General features: G+C 34.6%; 1 protein-coding gene across 2 annotated transcripts; it reads left to right on the forward strand.

Annotated features, from left to right (window-relative positions):
* The first annotated feature begins 757 nt into the window (after nt 1–757).
* LOC140971525 (ubiquitin C-terminal hydrolase 12-like) lies at nt 758–14,772 on the forward strand. Of its 2 annotated transcripts, none has more exons than XM_073433827.1 (32): nt 758–917; nt 1,301–1,388; nt 1,607–1,754; nt 1,924–2,081; nt 2,955–3,220; nt 3,320–3,538; nt 3,633–3,741; nt 3,820–3,935; nt 4,626–4,724; nt 5,643–5,752; nt 6,551–6,625; nt 6,951–7,029; nt 7,107–7,253; nt 7,345–7,425; nt 7,508–7,627; nt 9,621–9,743; nt 10,183–10,260; nt 10,374–10,462; nt 10,549–10,657; nt 10,794–10,862; nt 10,952–11,062; nt 11,476–11,531; nt 11,643–11,820; nt 11,952–12,053; nt 12,144–12,215; nt 12,511–12,576; nt 12,952–13,017; nt 13,328–13,414; nt 13,567–13,683; nt 13,823–13,897; nt 14,011–14,097; nt 14,353–14,772. In XM_073433827.1, exons 1-32 carry the CDS (start codon nt 888–890, stop codon nt 14,392–14,394), a joined length of 3,372 nt encoding a protein of 1,123 aa, XP_073289928.1. In that variant the 5' UTR covers nt 758–887; the 3' UTR covers nt 14,395–14,772. The 2 variants fall into 2 exon arrangements, with proteins under 2 accessions (XP_073289928.1, XP_073289929.1); XM_073433828.1 differs by having other exon boundaries at nt 764–917; nt 1,304–1,388.
* The last annotated feature ends 1,106 nt before the right edge of the window (nt 14,773–15,878 follow it).

The raw sequence follows: 15,878 nt of genomic DNA on the forward strand, positions 1-15,878 counted from the left end.
TGGAAGAAATTGCATCTCTCTTTTGAAGTCGTCTTTTTCCTCTTTCTCAAAAGTATAAATGATATATAAAGAGAAAATGTTCAGTATTGTATGGTCTTATCGTAGCTTAGTTCAAAGATACATATTCCGTAAAATTAGAAAAACGTAAAAACAATGTTTTAATTCATAAAAAAACTAGAGAAAGAAATTGCGACTCTCCTTTTGGTAGTGTTTTATCATATAGTTTTTCCACATTTTGGCCAAATCTATGAATAATATAAAATTAATAAAATAAGCGAAAAATATAAACTAAAAATTCCAGAAAAACACGAATACGACAAAATAAAATCTCTAAAATCTGTATAAAATTTGTACTTATCATTTACTCGTAATTTTTTCAAATATCCACGGCGTATTTTTATACAAAGTTACTCGACCGTTCAAATTGGATAAAAAGATAGTTAATTGGTTGCTGACGCAATGGTAATACACTTTTCAAACCGATCTTAGCATTTTTATTTAAATCAAATTTTAGAATGATTTTTATCCGAAAAAAATTTAGCATACCCATAACGATTTAATAATACATGTCAGCACCTAATTCGTTAAGAGATATTTTGTTTTTTAAACTTCGATCAACTATTTATTTAAAAAACGATCTCCTCAAGTGTAATTACTCGCTGTAATTTTCCAAAATTCCCCGTTAGTTAATTAGTTGTACACTTCATTATATTTATTGAAATCCCAGGTTCACCCCTAAACTTTTTTTAATTTCCCAATGAATCTCTACTGAAAGCCCAGGATTCTTCTCTCTCTACTTTACTCTCCCTCTTTTCTCCTTCCCTCTCTCTCAAATACCATAAATTCTTCTCTGATTTATCGATCGGACAATAGCAATCTCTCCAGCCATGACGATGATGACTCCTCAGCCATTGGATGTAACTCCACTTTATTCTTCTTCGCCACTTTCTCGCATTTTGCTCCCATTGTCACCTTTCACTATTGTGCCGTGTATATCTATGCTATACTCCATGTTTCAATCTGTAATATGTTGTAAATTTTGCCCTTTTTTGTGTTTGATGCTGGGAATTATTTTTGTCTTGGTGGGGGCGTGTATCCGTGTGTTTGAGCTGATCGGTCCGTGATCGACTAGGGTTTTTGAGTGATTGCGAGGGGGGGTTTAAGTTACTGAATTCGGTTTTATCAAGTGCAATTGTGCAAGTTTAATGTTCTTGTTGAAGTTTGAGGTTGAGATTGGGTGTTATTGGATCAAGATCAGTTTTTTTATTTGTATGTTTTTCTTTGGCTCATGAAATTGTAGCAGCGGGAAGATGAAGAGATGCTGGTGCCACACTCGGATGTAGTAGAGGGTCCTCAACCTTTAGTTGAAGGACCTCAGCCAATGGAAGGTGATCCTATGTACTCTATTGCTTGAATTTTTTTTATTTTTTTCCTTGGCAGAGAGTGTTTTGTAACTACGATAGTTCTTCACGCCAATTCATTGCATTTGGCATTCAATATTTTAGGTTTTTCTAATTCGGTGCAATATAGGTTTGATTGAAATAACTGATTTTCTGAACTTTTACTGTATCAATATTGAGTTTCTTTAATGTTTTCAATTTCCCAGTGGCAACAGAAAGCAATGCTGGAACTTTGGAAAACCAGGCGAGTGATGAGCCTCAGGCATCACGCTTCACGTGGGCAATAGAGAACTTTTCCCGAATGAATACGAAGAAGCTTTATTCTGACATCTTTGTTGTTGGTGGTTATAAATGGTAATTGAGAGTTCTAACTGTGTCTTTATGCCTTTCATTTAGATTGGCGTTTTTTCTGGAGGAAATTATTCTGTTAATAATTTTCTTTAGAAAACTAGATTCATTTTTATTATACCATGTGTTTAAAAAATTGACCTGACTCCCTATTGACCTTTATCGATCTTTGCAGGCGTGTACTTATTTTCCCAAAGGGAAATAATGTGGATTATTTGTCGATGTATTTAGATGTTGCTGATTCAGCAAACTTGCCATATGGGTGGAATAGATACGCACAGTTTAGCCTGGCTATAGTTAATCATGTGCATAACAAGTATACAGTTAAAAAAGGTATCTCTTAGAGCTGACCTGTTTGCTCTCCTCTCATGTATGCCACTGTTTATGATTACGCGCAGACAGGTGCCTTTAAATGTGTCTGTTCCTTCTAGTGGGAAGGGTGTTGATGTTTCGTGATTGTTAACCGATTTAATGGGGCTTACTCTTTAGTTGATGTAGTCAGATGTTCTGATTGACAATATGTGAGATTCCGTCTTAAAAGGGAAATGGAAAACAAACTGAACTTCCCAAAGATTTCTTTCTGCTGAATCTCTATTGTTTCATTAGATTTATCCCTTTGTTTTTGACAAAAAAACCAGTTGGATTCCCCATTTGGGTTGGACTTTCTCTCATCTGAAGAATGTAGTGTAATTACTGACAAGTTGGTTGGATTTTCACTTTGTACTATAAACTAGGTAGTTACTTACTGGAAAGCAAATGATTTGTTTCTCCTTTTGAACAAACCATCAGTTGCATGACTTGCTGTGAACAGCATGATTGTCATGATGTTAATTCTGTTTGTGGTTATCACAGATACACAGCACCAGTTCAATCAAAGGGAGAGTGATTGGGGTTTCACTTCGTAAAACAAACTGAACTTCCCAAAGATTTCTTTCTGCTGAATCTCTATTGTTTCATTAGATTCGTCCCTTTGTTTTTGGCAAAAAAACCAGTTGGATTCCCCATTTGGGTTGGACTTTCTCTCATGTGAAGAATGTAGCGTAATTACTAACACGTTGGTTGAATTTTCACTTTGTACTATAAACTAGGTAGTTACTTACTGGAAAGCAAATGATTTGTTTCTCCTTTTGAACAAACCATCAGTTGCATGACTTGCTGTGAATAGCACGATTGTCATGATTTTAATCCTGTTTGTGGTTATCACAGATACACAGCACCAGTTCAATCAAAGGGAGAGTGATTGGGGTTTCACATCGTTTATGCCTCTTAGTGAGCTTTATGACCCCAACAAGGGGTACCTCGTGAACGACACTTGTATTGTGGAAGCTGATGTTGCTGTACGTAAGGTTGTTGATTATTGGGCATATGACTCAAAGAAGGAGACTGGCTATGTTGGACTTAAGAACCAGGGAGCAACTTGTTACATGAACTCTCTTCTCCAAACTTTGTATCATATTCCTTACTTCAGAAAGGTAGCAGTAGGTTTTCATGAAATAAGTTGCACCTGTTATCAAGTTTTTTAATGTATGCTATTGTATAAGGGTAGCTTCACTTGAAAAATGTTGAATCAGGCTGTATATCATATGCCAACAACTGAGAACGATAACCCAACGGGGAGCATACCTTTAGCTTTACAAAGTTTATTTTATAAGCTCCAATATAATGACACCAGCGTAGCTACAAAAGAATTGACGAAATCATTTGGATGGGACACATATGATTCCTTTTTGCAACATGATGTGCAAGAACTTAACAGAGTTTTATGTGAAAAGCTTGAAGACAAGATGAAGGTAATGCGTCTGACCTGCCTTCTTTTGATGTTCTTGTTGTTGATGTAGTTATACAAATAATTTGCAAAATAGTGACATTTGTGTTATTGGACAGGGAACTGTTGTTGAAGGGACTATACAACAGCTGTTTGAGGGGCACCATATGAATTACATTGAATGTATCAATGTAGATTTTAAATCGACGCGAAAAGAATCATTTTACGGTATTTGCTGTTTCGCAGACTAGTTAAATTTTCATCATCGGAAGACAAATTTATCTTTTACAAGTGTCCATGTGGCAGATCTTCAGCTTGATGTGAAAGGCTGTAAGGATGTTTACGCTTCCTTTGACAAGTATGTGGAAGTTGAACGCCTTGAAGGAGACAACAAATACCATGCTGAAGACCATGGTTTGCAGGTATATTGCTACTTCTATTGATAACCGTTTAATCACGAGTGTTGCCAAATGCTTATGCTTTCTGTACTCTGTAGATTAATGATGATTAAAAATGCGCGAAGCTGAAGGACATTATGACACACTGGGTCCAAAGTTTGGTATTTTGAGAACTGAACCCCTTAACTGTAAAATCAACAGAACAAGCCTAGCAATAGCTTGTCAATTACTTCTACACTCTAATAAAATGTACCAAACTTTGTTGACTTTGGGAGTGTTTGCAACCTCTAAAAAAAAGTTTTTGTAAACACTCCCTTGATATTTTTAGAGAAGATTCCCGATGTTGCGATCTATTCATAGTTTTTGAACTACTTGTAGAGTTGTAGATGATTGTCGCCTTTTGAAAAACAGTATTGATCATTTGATTAATCAGAGTGACACCTTAATATGTTCATTAATGAAAAAGGTTTTTGTTATGCTGTTGAAACTTTGTTTCCAACTTGATGGTTTTCCATGTGTGACGCGGTTTACTATTTGTGGTAGACGGGTAGTGGGAAAGGTGATGATTGTTATTTATGAAATTATAATAATAATTTTGTTTCATACTAATTCTTGTCTTGATTAATAATTTGATTTACATTTTATTTTGTCTCAATGCTGAATGACCTTTTATTTTGATGGACATTTTACTGAAAATTATTGTGTGAATCTTAGGATGCCAAGAAGGGTGTCTTGTTCATTGATTTCCCTCCAGTTCTCCAGCTGCAGTTAAAGCGGTTTGAGTATGATTTTATGAGAGATACAATGGTTAAGGTTAGATGTATAGCATGCATTTTATTCTCATCTCCCTGTCAATCTTTTCACTAGTTAGTAGCTATTACTTTATTTTGGTCAACGTTAGATTTCCTGTTTTTGATGGTTTTAGTGGTAATATGTACTGGTAGTTTTTTGCTTCTCACATTACCATTCTCTTTGCCCCTTTTTGGTATTTGCAGCAACCATTTGATGAATTCTGTAGTGCTATAGACAATTTTGAGTCAATTTCTGTTTTGTAGTAATTTTTTTACTTGTTTATTTATTAATTTGCTCGCCAGTATTAATGAACTCAGAACAGCATCAGATTTTAGTTCTTCTTTCAAGTTTATCTTATTCTAATTTTTTTCTGTTACACTTACAGATATCTTTCTAGGTGTTTTCTAGGTTTTGTGTATGTGCTTCTGTTGGAGAGACTTTTTATCTATTAGTCTTTCATTAAATCCCCTTGTTCTTCTTCAGGAATAAGTGTAGTGGTCTAATCCTGAATCTGTTCTCACTGTATTTTTTGAATAGAATAATTGATTTCCGTTCTACCTTCAATTGTTTTATTGTGCTGGTTGCTCTTGTTTACTGGAGCTCCTAAAGTAATTTATAGCTAGAATATGTTTCTCCGTCACTTTTGACATCTGTTGTTGACGATGCTGTCTAAATTCTTATTCTGTCGAATTACATGTTTATCCAATTCCCACTTGAAAGTTGATTTAGCCTGTGTTCATTATTTTCAGTTTTATACCTTCTTTTGAATTGAATTGCTTCGAGAAAAAACTGCTTAGAATTCATTACATATTATTGCGCTGATGAGATATGCTTATGCTTTTTTACTGATGATCTTATAAAGCTTTGGAGCTTGATTATATTTTAAAAAATTTGGTGTCTACCTTTGGTGCATCATTTGAAATTGCTTCATGGTTGCAGATAAATGAGCGATATGAATTTCCTTTGGAACTTGATCTTGATAGAGACAATGGCAAGTATTTGTCACCAGAAGCAGATAAGAGTGTACGAAACCTTTACATGCTTCACAGGTTATTATACCTACTGGGCCATACCTCTCTCTCTCTCTCTCTCTCTCTCACATATCCGTGGTTTACTGTGGGATTTTGTTACTGTTAGCATTAGGGTAAAAAATTATCAACTTCAAGAGTTATCAGAGAGAGCCTCATGTATAAGAAAGTATGTCTGATTTTTCATTTATCAGAATGAGCACGTCACCTGACTTCGAGGAATGCATTTTTGTTACTCAATCAAAATCTGCAGCCTCTTTGTATGCATTTGCACAACGCTCAGTCTCCTACTGCCTAGAAAGCACAGTGATTTATATTATTCTGAGTCTATTCCTTCTTTGAGTGGCCAGACATGTTTTTTTTTTTTTTAAAAAATAACTGTTGAGTTTAAGACAATTCAGGAACTTCTTGATTATATCATCATCAACTATGCAAGCCATTTTGGTTTGTGAAAATATTTATGTGCTTAAAACCATTTTTTTTCTTGCTTGTGATTAATTTATCAATGAGCATGTTAATTTATCAATGAGCACACGGTCAATTATTTTCGTGATGTTGATGGTTAACGTTACGTACGAGTTGCAATGATATTTGAGTTGTGATCCTGGTATATCATGATTCATTGTTTGGAGTGAAATATCACTATCCTAGTAGCAAGATAGAGATGACAGAAGGTTTTCTGCTCATTTGAAGATTAGAAATCTGTGTACCCTTTCTCGGTATTGTCTGCAAGAGTTGTAGTTTGTGAATTATTTCTTTTTCACAATTCTTTTGTTTAACCTTTGTGCCTTTCATTCTTACATATTACCTTCTTAACAGCGTTTTGGTTCATAGTGGTGGTGTGCATGGTGGACATTATTACGCTTTCATCAGGCCGACGCTTTCTGATCAGTGGTATGTGTCAATACTTCTGGAGAATCACAGCCCCCCCCGCGCCCCCGCCAGGGAGCACTGACTTACACATGCTTTTAATTGTGGGAATGTGATTGATCTAATTGAATTTTCCGTTTCAATCATTGTAGAGTAATAGATATGCTGTTTTTGAAAATCATCCGTCAGTTCACTTGTTTTTGGTTCCTCAGCTACCAATCACCTTTTCACCATTCTATATATCTGCCTACCTTTATATGCTGTATCATGAGATTGTGCTTTTATGTTTGCTTAGAACCTTTACAAACCTGTTCGGGGTCATTTTATCTTTTTATGATTCCCTTTACAGGTATAAATTTGATGATGAAAGGGTCACTAAAGAAGACGTGAAAAGGGCATTAGAGGAGCAGTATGGTGGTGAGGAAGAGGTGATATTCTCGCCTTCCGATTTTCATCCCTGCATTCCTCAATTTGTATGTTTTCTCACCTTCACTTTATCCTGCAGTTGCCACAGACAAATCCTGGCTACAATAACACTCCATTTAAATTTACTAAGTACTCAAATGCATACATGCTTGTCTATATACGTGTGAGTGACAAGGATAAGATAATTTGCAATGTGGATGAAAAGGACATTGCAGAACATCTGCGGGTAAAGTTTGCAGTTGTACTTACAGATCTCACTAAACATATTGTTTTATACATAATTTTGACATTAAATATCATGCACCTGCTCATTTCAGATAAGACTGAAAAAGGAACAAGAAGAAAAAGAAGACAAGCGAAGATATAAAGCTCAGGCTCACCTTTATACTATTATCAAGGTTATTGTTTCTTACCCTCATTTAAAATTGATCACCACAGTTCTTGAATTGGTCACCGAAGGAGTATGCGTGATGTTTGCAGGTTGCTCGAGATGAGGACTTGAGGGAACAAATTGGAAAGGATATATATTTTGATCTTGTTGATCACGATAAAGTCCGTAACTTTAGAATTCGGAAACAGACGTCTTTTAACCTTTTCAAGGTACTGTCTTGTCCCATTTATTTATTTATTAAAGAATTAGAGAGATATGAGTTCTTCAATGACTGAAATATTGTTGTTTGAGGGAAGGTTAGCCAGTTGCCCAGTTCAATAAATGCTGATTGATTGACTGACTAACCAAAATCACTTAAATTGTACTTTTGGTGTACCTCGAGGGTAAGGAAAAGTCAAAATAACATCACATAATTGAGGTCGTCTATTAGGATTTGTACCTTCACGGTTTCGATTTGGATATGGATCTTGACAGGCTGGGATTGAAAAGGAAGCCAAGGATTTGTGGAGTTCAGTAACTGTATAAAGGCCGGTTTCTGTATTTGGGAAATAGGGGCCACGAGTGCTGAAATTGCGAGTGCTTTGGAAATCTGGGATGCTGATATTCAGCTCATGGACCAACAATAAAGCATCATTTTAGGCGGATGTGATGGAGTAAAAATATGATTGAAAACCACGTCAACGTCTTTATGCTGGGGCTCTTCAGCAAACCTGATCTAGAATCACAAGTAGTTAAGACAATTTTAACCTATCGGAATCCCAACTAGTCAAGAAGATTAAGTCCGTAATTTTTTGAAGGACCTAAGCATGAGTGTGATAAATATGTGGACGACAATATTTATTATCCTTTCCAGGAAAAGATGTTAGATTAACATCAACTAAGATTCTTGGTTAAGATAGTTTAATTATATAGTAGCAACTGACATGGTCGGTACAAGAAAGATCTACTGACAAAATGAGATTTTACATGCATCTATACTGCAACCTAACCAAATAGTAATATTATTAGCTTACATGTTTTCAGTGGCTTAGATGTGATAATCTTTTGTGATATCTTCTCAGGGAGCTGCTATTGTGTTTTTGGTTTGAATGTACTCTACTATTTCATTGGATCTTTTCTTTTTCTTGTGTTATTTTTGTTATCTAGTGACGTTTCATGAGCATGTCTCACTGAATCGTGACCTGAATAAGAAAAATGTCTTACAAATATAAAGTAATTGTATGAAGACAATAGTGTTTATGTTCTTTATCTGATCAAGTGAGAGGAATTTTGTATTGTCGGAGTAGTAGTTCGAAAATCACGCATCCGTGTAATTGATCGCGGATTACTCATCCGCATTATCTTGTAATCTCTAATTATTATAATAAAGTTAGTCTTTTATCAAAAAAAAAAAAAGTGAGAGGAATTTTGTTGTGAAACTTCACACTTGACTGTTAAAATAGTATGACATCAATACAAAGCAGATGACTATTTCGAACTTCATTTTACAAAAAAATATGAGTTTTTTTCTTTTTTCCTTCCCTTTACATTACCAAAACATTTTTCTCCACTGCCACTCATTTATGCCTCACCATTATTTTCACGACGTTCTCTTGCCACCATTACCTTTAATACCATCCTGGTATTAATTATGATGGTCTATATGGCAAATTGATCGAAATGCTATGATTTATAATGTAAAATATTTGAGTTGTACAGTTAACCAACCATAACATTTGGTACATTGGCTAGCACTTGATCATATCATATAAAAGGTGTTCAAGAAAATCAATTCCAAACAAACCAAGTGAGAGTTAAGATGGTCATAATGTTGCAAATCACATCTTCTAAGTCATAGAATAGTTAAAACACCATATTTTGATTGATATTCTATTTAGGCAACTACATAGGGTAGTAGGGCCTTCACGCGTTTTGTTTGTACTTCTAATGTAGGCATCTTTGTTCTAACTTCTGATGTTGCATCCTTACATAAATAGTTAGTATATGTATTCTATAATGCTTCAAAATTTTCTGACACTGCACAGGTGGTTGAAAAAATATTAATTTGTTTTTTTAAGTTTTTTCCTTCTTTCATCACATTTATTTTGGATTTACTACACTATCGTCCTTGTTTACTTTATTTATCATAACAAACTAAGGCATTTCTATTCCTTTTTCTTATTCTTGTTTAATGCTACTTAAATTTGTGATTTATGATTGCAGGAGGAAGTTGCCAAAGAACTTGGTGTACCCGTTCAATTTCAACGCTTTTGGATCTGGGCAAAGAGGCAGAACCATACTTATCGTCCGAACAGGCCGTTGACTCTGCAAGAGGAAGCACAAACTGTAAATATTTTTAACTTGTGCCTTTCATTTTCTATTTATAGACAGACATGCACATGTAAATATTTTTACAGAAGTAGGCAAATATGTAGTTTCCTGTTTCTTGTGCTAATTTATTTAGAGAAACCATTTATTTGGTAGAATTATGGATATATGTTATAGCATTAAGGACACTTATCAGCTTCGGCAAGTCCTTGTCAGCTTCTTATACTCTGTTTTTTTGCTCATTGTTCAACCATCCCTCGTATGCCTCTGGAGATCAACAGTCTTTTTTCATATTTTGATGGTTGACTAAGTTGATATTGTCTTACCTGATTTCGTTTTGCTTTGGTTACTCTGTAATGTCTATTTGTGGGAGCCGTACGTGTTACCATCTTCTTCATTCAAATTTTCTTTGCTAATTATTTGAAATTTTAATTAGCTTTTAACAAATGTTGTGCAGGTTGGAGCATTGAGGGAAGTTTCTAACAAAGCCCACAATGCAGAATTGAAGTTGTTTTTGGAAGTAGAATATGGACCAGTATGTTTTAACCACATTTGAGATAATCTTGACATTGGGAATTTTAAAGGTGAACAAATTGAGGAATTTTTGCTGTTCCTATTCTAACTGATTCTGTTGCAATGAATGTATAGGATTTACATCCTATTCCTCCACCAGAAAAAATAAAGGAAGATATACTGCTGTTTTTTAAACTTTATGATCCTGAGAAAGAAGAGCTTCGGTAATTTTCTTCTGAAGTGTACTTTATTCTACTTTCTTAAAATGCATGCTATTTTACTTGTGAATTGTGATAATTGTGAATTCCAGATATGTTGGGAGGCTTTTTGTGAAAAGCTCTGGCAAGCCTATCGATATCCTAACAAAGCTAAATGAACTGGCTGGATTTGCTCCTGATGAAGAGATCGAACTCTTTGAGGTCTGTCTGATCTTCAAGCTACAATTTGCAGTTTGATGCAAAATGGTCTTGTAGCAAGACCATATGCATGATATCTGCTTTCTCAAGCATATCTAATTTTTTTTTTTTTCTATTCTCTTGTTTGCCATTTCTTTAGGAAATTAAATATGAGCCATCTGTTATGTGTGAACGCCTTGATAAAAGAGCTTCATTTCGTTTTAGTCAGGTGCGTATTTTGTTGTATTATTAATCCGTAGAATGCATTTTCATTTGTTATTTTTTTTTAATTAATCTTGTTTCTGCTCTTTCTGCTAGATTGAAGATGGGGATATTATTTGCTTCCAGAAACGGCCTCATCCTGAAAGTGAAGAATTTTTTAGATTTCCTGATCTCCCCTTATTTTTGGAATATGTGAAGAATCGCCAGGTTAATCTTATTATTTCAAATAACATTGAAAGCCTTTTTGAGTGATAAACATACACCTGATGCTTTGGGATGACATATTCTTTGTTTACATTTAGAAACATCTTTTCAGCAACTTTTATATAATTTTGTCGATGCACACTTTGCTTAGCTTCTTTAGAATATTTAGAAACATCTTTTCAGCAACTTTTATATAATTTTGTCGATGCACACTTTGCTTAGCTTCTTTCAGTTCAATTTTTTTTGACTTTTGAGTGGCGTCTATCTTTCTTTCTTTATAAAATCCTCTCATTATGTTGGTCTAACCGAAATGCTTCTCCTTTCTCCCCCGTCCATGTGCCTCTTCTCATGGAATTTGTTCTTGTTCAATGTTTTTCCTTCCTTTTCAGACTTAGTTATATTTTTATTCCTTGCAGGTCGTGCATTTTCGAGCACTGGAAAGGCCCAAGGAAGATGAATTTTTCCTTGAGTTGTGAGTATTATTGTATTCTGTTGACTGTTGAGGACTGCAAGTTGTTACTAGGTCTCTGTTGCCAGTTTTTGAGCAAACTTGTTTGTAATCAAGTTGATAAATAATCCATAGGTCAAAGAATCACACTTATGACGACGTTGTGGAAAGGGTTGCCCAGCGCCTTGGCTTGGATGATCCATCAAAAATTCGGCTTACGCCTCACAATTGCTATTCCCAGCAACCGAAACCCAATCCTATCAAATACAGAGCAGTTGACCATTTATTAGACATGCTAGTCCACTACAATCAGGTAACTCTGACAGAAAGGTTTATGCCTTTTTTTCTTTTTATTTATGGGTTGTAGAGAGTAGAGGCCGGTGTAAGAGGTGTGGAGTGTTGATATTACTGGAGGAATAATATTATTTTGGTATCTTGTGGTAGATATCAGATAAATTGTACTATGAAGTGCTGGACATTCCTCTTCCAGAACTGCAATGTCTGAAAACGCTGAAAGTTGCCTTTCATCATGCCATAAAGGATGAGGTGACATTATTCTTATGCTCCTCTATTAACTTCCTTTTTTTACTTGAGTTGTGTAAAATTATTGTTCTATTTTTACATTTTCCATTGCAGGCTCTAATTCTCAATATTCGGTTGCCAAAACAAAGCACTGTAGGAGATGTTCTTAATGAGATTAAAACAAAGGTTAGCTCAGTCCTCTTCTGTGAGCTGGTTGTGTTGTAAGCTGTCAAGTTTAAAAATGTAGAACTGCTTATTTTAGTCGTAGTTGTCTCATTGAAAATTGTTGTTCAAAACATAAGTTAACCCGCGCTTTTGACTGATTCCTTCCCCATAATCGTAACTCCCCTCCTGCCAAGGGTTATTTTTGTTCTATTAACCTTTTAGGCAAGTCTTACTCAGTGGCGCTTTCTTCTCAGATAAATAATGGAGAAACTTCATGAAATTTTCGATGTCTCATATCTTTGGCATAAATTGATAGGTAGAATTGTCTCATCCAAGTGCTGAACTTAGGTTGCTTGAAGTTTTCTATCACAAGATTTACAAGGTAACATATTCTACTTTGACATTGTTTTGTTCTTGAGATTTTGGTAAAAATTTTGGTGGTCATATGATTTTCTTTCTTCCTTGAAATCATCAAGTGCAGAGACTCCTTGAGGAGGGTTTCACATAGTTTCCTTTATCACATGTCTATTTTTTTCCACATGTAAACAATAATATTTCTAACTCGGATCTTTGTTTGGCTTCGGAAATAGTACCTGGGGAATTACCCCTCAACTTACCAGGGGAATTACCCCTCGACTTGGAGAGCATATAATTGATTATCCATTTATTACTTATAAGGATTTATTTTTTATATTTTATTTTGCTATGATTTTATCTCTTGTGATATAAGTCAATTTCCACTTTCTTGATTTTTCAGATCTTTCCAATTAACGAGAAGATTGAGAACATAAATGATCAGTACTGGACGTTACGTGCTGAGGAGGTGAATTCTTTTTCCAAAGTCTTTTCTTATGCTGTTGGGTGTTGATTTTTATGTTTTCAGTTGTCCATACCATCGAATCTTGTTGTATGACTCCCAAAAATGAATAATATGATTTACGGCATGAATTCTGAACGGTGACTGGCAAAGTTCACAAAAAAAAACCTTGCTGTTTTAGGAAAAAACCTCTAATGGTGTTTAAATTTATGACATTTTCATTTGCCATGTAATTTTTTCATACATTGAAAGAAAGCATGACTTATCATATCAGTTTTTTATTGCAAGTTATATTCCAAGATTTGTGCTCTTATAGATTCCAGAAGAAGAAAAGAACATTGGGCCCAACGATCGTTTGATTCATGTTTACCATTTCACAAAGGAGAGCGCTCAGAATCAAGTGGTACATATGACGTGCTTGAAAAAATGATAAATTCCATTTGATACTGTTTGGTTGTTTGGCAAAGTTACTGTTTTGTGACAATGAGGAGCTTGGAAGATACAGTGTTCTTTGATGTAATCAGGTATTTAATTGTTCATTTATTTCTTAAACAGCAAGTTCAAAATTTCGGGGATCCTTTCTTTCTGGTCATCCACGAAGGTGAAAGACTAGAAGATGTTAAATTGCGCATTCAAAGAAGATTGCAAGTTCCGGATGAAGAATTTTCTAAGGTATGTATCATGTTCAATTCTCCTGTTAGAGCTGCAGATATCCTTGTTAATCAATTATATCTGCTAAAAACATTTCCATTGATTTGTTTGATTTTTAAAATAATGTTCTGATCATTGGGCTATTTACTTAAAAATTCAGTGGAAGTTTGCGTTTCTATCGTTGGGACGTCCAGAGTATCTTGAGGATTCTGATGTTGTCTCTAGTCGTTTTCAGGTCACAGTTTTTCTCTGAGTCCTTAATCACATATATTTATCATAACTATTAAATCATTACTTTTCCCTGGAAGTTCAATAACGACTGAAGGATCATGTACTTCTCTTTTCCAGAGGAGAGAGGTTTATGGTGCTTGGGAGCAGTACCTGGGGATAGAGCATTTAGACACAACTCCCAAAAGAGCTTATGCTTCGAACCAGGTAATATCTCTAGATTGCCATATTTTATAATCAATTATTTCCAGATCAAATGTTTGATAATGATCCAATGCTATACACAAATTGAGAATCCTTTAATCGTTTATTACCATGGTATCGATGAAATAGTGGACGCAATGCACATGTTTTCTTTTTTTTTTCCTGTCCGTTACACTTGCCTCGTTCGGGAAAGACTGTTAACCTTGATCATGATCCCCAAACTTAAAACTTCTTGGCTCCTTTCTGATCATATTGCAGAACCGCCACACGTTTGAGAAACCTGTGAAAATATACAATTGACTTGGAATATCACTAGTCTTAAATGCCCATATTGGTACCAAAGCCTAGAAGAGGCAAAGATCTTACGGTGAATATTTGACGGAGACAACATGGAAAAGAAAGGTGAAATGCATGATGCTTTGGTGGTGTTTTTCGCTATTGCTTATGTTTTTGACTCGAATGGGATGGGATGGGAGAACCTGCGCTCTTAGATGTATTATTCTTTTTGTGGTGGGTAGATATAGTGCTTCTCATCCTCCCACAGTTTCCTGCTTCAAGTAGTTTGAAATTTTTGACATTTTTTCTCTCATGTAATTTTTATTTAAAATACATACTATGAGGTTTTCTATTGACGGGGTTGTAAATTGGTTATAGTTAGGCCTTCTCTTTTGCATTTGTGTTCACCATCTTTCTTGTTTAAAAATGTTATATGTGAAATTGGGGTGTGTGTGTGTGTGTGTGTGTGTCTATATATATATGAGTGGGTCTCATGTGAGACCGTCTCACGGATCTTANGTGTGTGTGTGTGTAAAATTCTGTAAAGGAAACAGGTATATTACGTTTGAGCATTGAGATATTTGTTTTCGGAAGAAATCTTCTACTACACAATATCATACGCGTTAAAATTGACCGAAGTGAATTGACAAAGAAATGGAGGAACTGAGGGTACTCAGCTTGAGTAATAATCGAAATAAAACATCCATTTATCTNATATATATATATAAAGGAAACAGGTATATTGCGTTTGAGCATTGAGATATTTGTTTTTGGAAGAAATCTTCTACTACACAATATCATACGCGTTAAAATTGACCGAAGTGAATTGACAAAGGAAAGAAATGGAGGAACTGAGGGTACTCCGCTTGAGTAATAATCGAAATAAAACATCCATTTATCTACATCTACTTAATGTAGTATAAGATATTGTATATTGTGTAATGAAATATTTCATATCATTTGTTTCAGGTTTTTAAGGAAAATCGTTATTGAAAAGTTGGAAGTCGTGATGTCTGACAAGAATTTTTATGAAATAGATTATATATATTATTAATTTAGAAATATTTATAAATTGATTTTGATAGTTTAAACACATCAATATTTTTTCGACAGGATATTCTTTCCCTAGTATTCTTATTGATTTGGAAACAGAGAGATAATAAAACAAAAAATGAGAATCAAATTTATTAAGAAATCATTTTCATATATATACTCCATGGTTTGTACTTTGTACAAGTCTTTTTATTTCACTAATTACTACTATTCCAGATACGTCATATTCTTTTTTTTTTCCAACTCATTTATATCTAATCTATTTTTCTATTTTTTCTGGCTCGACTAGGTGTATATATATAAAATTTAAAGTTTGATAAGAGCAACCTGTAGCTCAGTGATAGAGCTTTCGTTTCCCTGAGCAGAAAGTTGAAGAAGGTTCGACCTCTTTACCTGGTGCATTTGTGCTCGTACACCCCTAAGTTTAGTTCTTTTATTTTCATTTATTATAATAT

The sequence above is a fragment of the Primulina huaijiensis genome, chromosome 2, assembly GCF_012295235.1.
Source record: "Primulina huaijiensis isolate GDHJ02 chromosome 2, ASM1229523v2, whole genome shotgun sequence".
Classification (NCBI taxonomy): domain Eukaryota; kingdom Viridiplantae; phylum Streptophyta; class Magnoliopsida; order Lamiales; family Gesneriaceae; genus Primulina; species Primulina huaijiensis.

Coding starts and splice junctions, on each gene's coding strand:
- LOC140971525 (XM_073433827.1), top strand. CDS start 888: ATGACGATGATGACTCCTCAGCCATTGGAT. Junction 4,725..5,642: donor TGAGAGATACAATGGTTAAG/GTTAGATGTATA, acceptor TCATGGTTGCAG/ATAAATGAGCGATATGAATT. Junction 7,628..9,620: donor CGTCTTTTAACCTTTTCAAG/GTACTGTCTTGT, acceptor TTATGATTGCAG/GAGGAAGTTGCCAAAGAACT.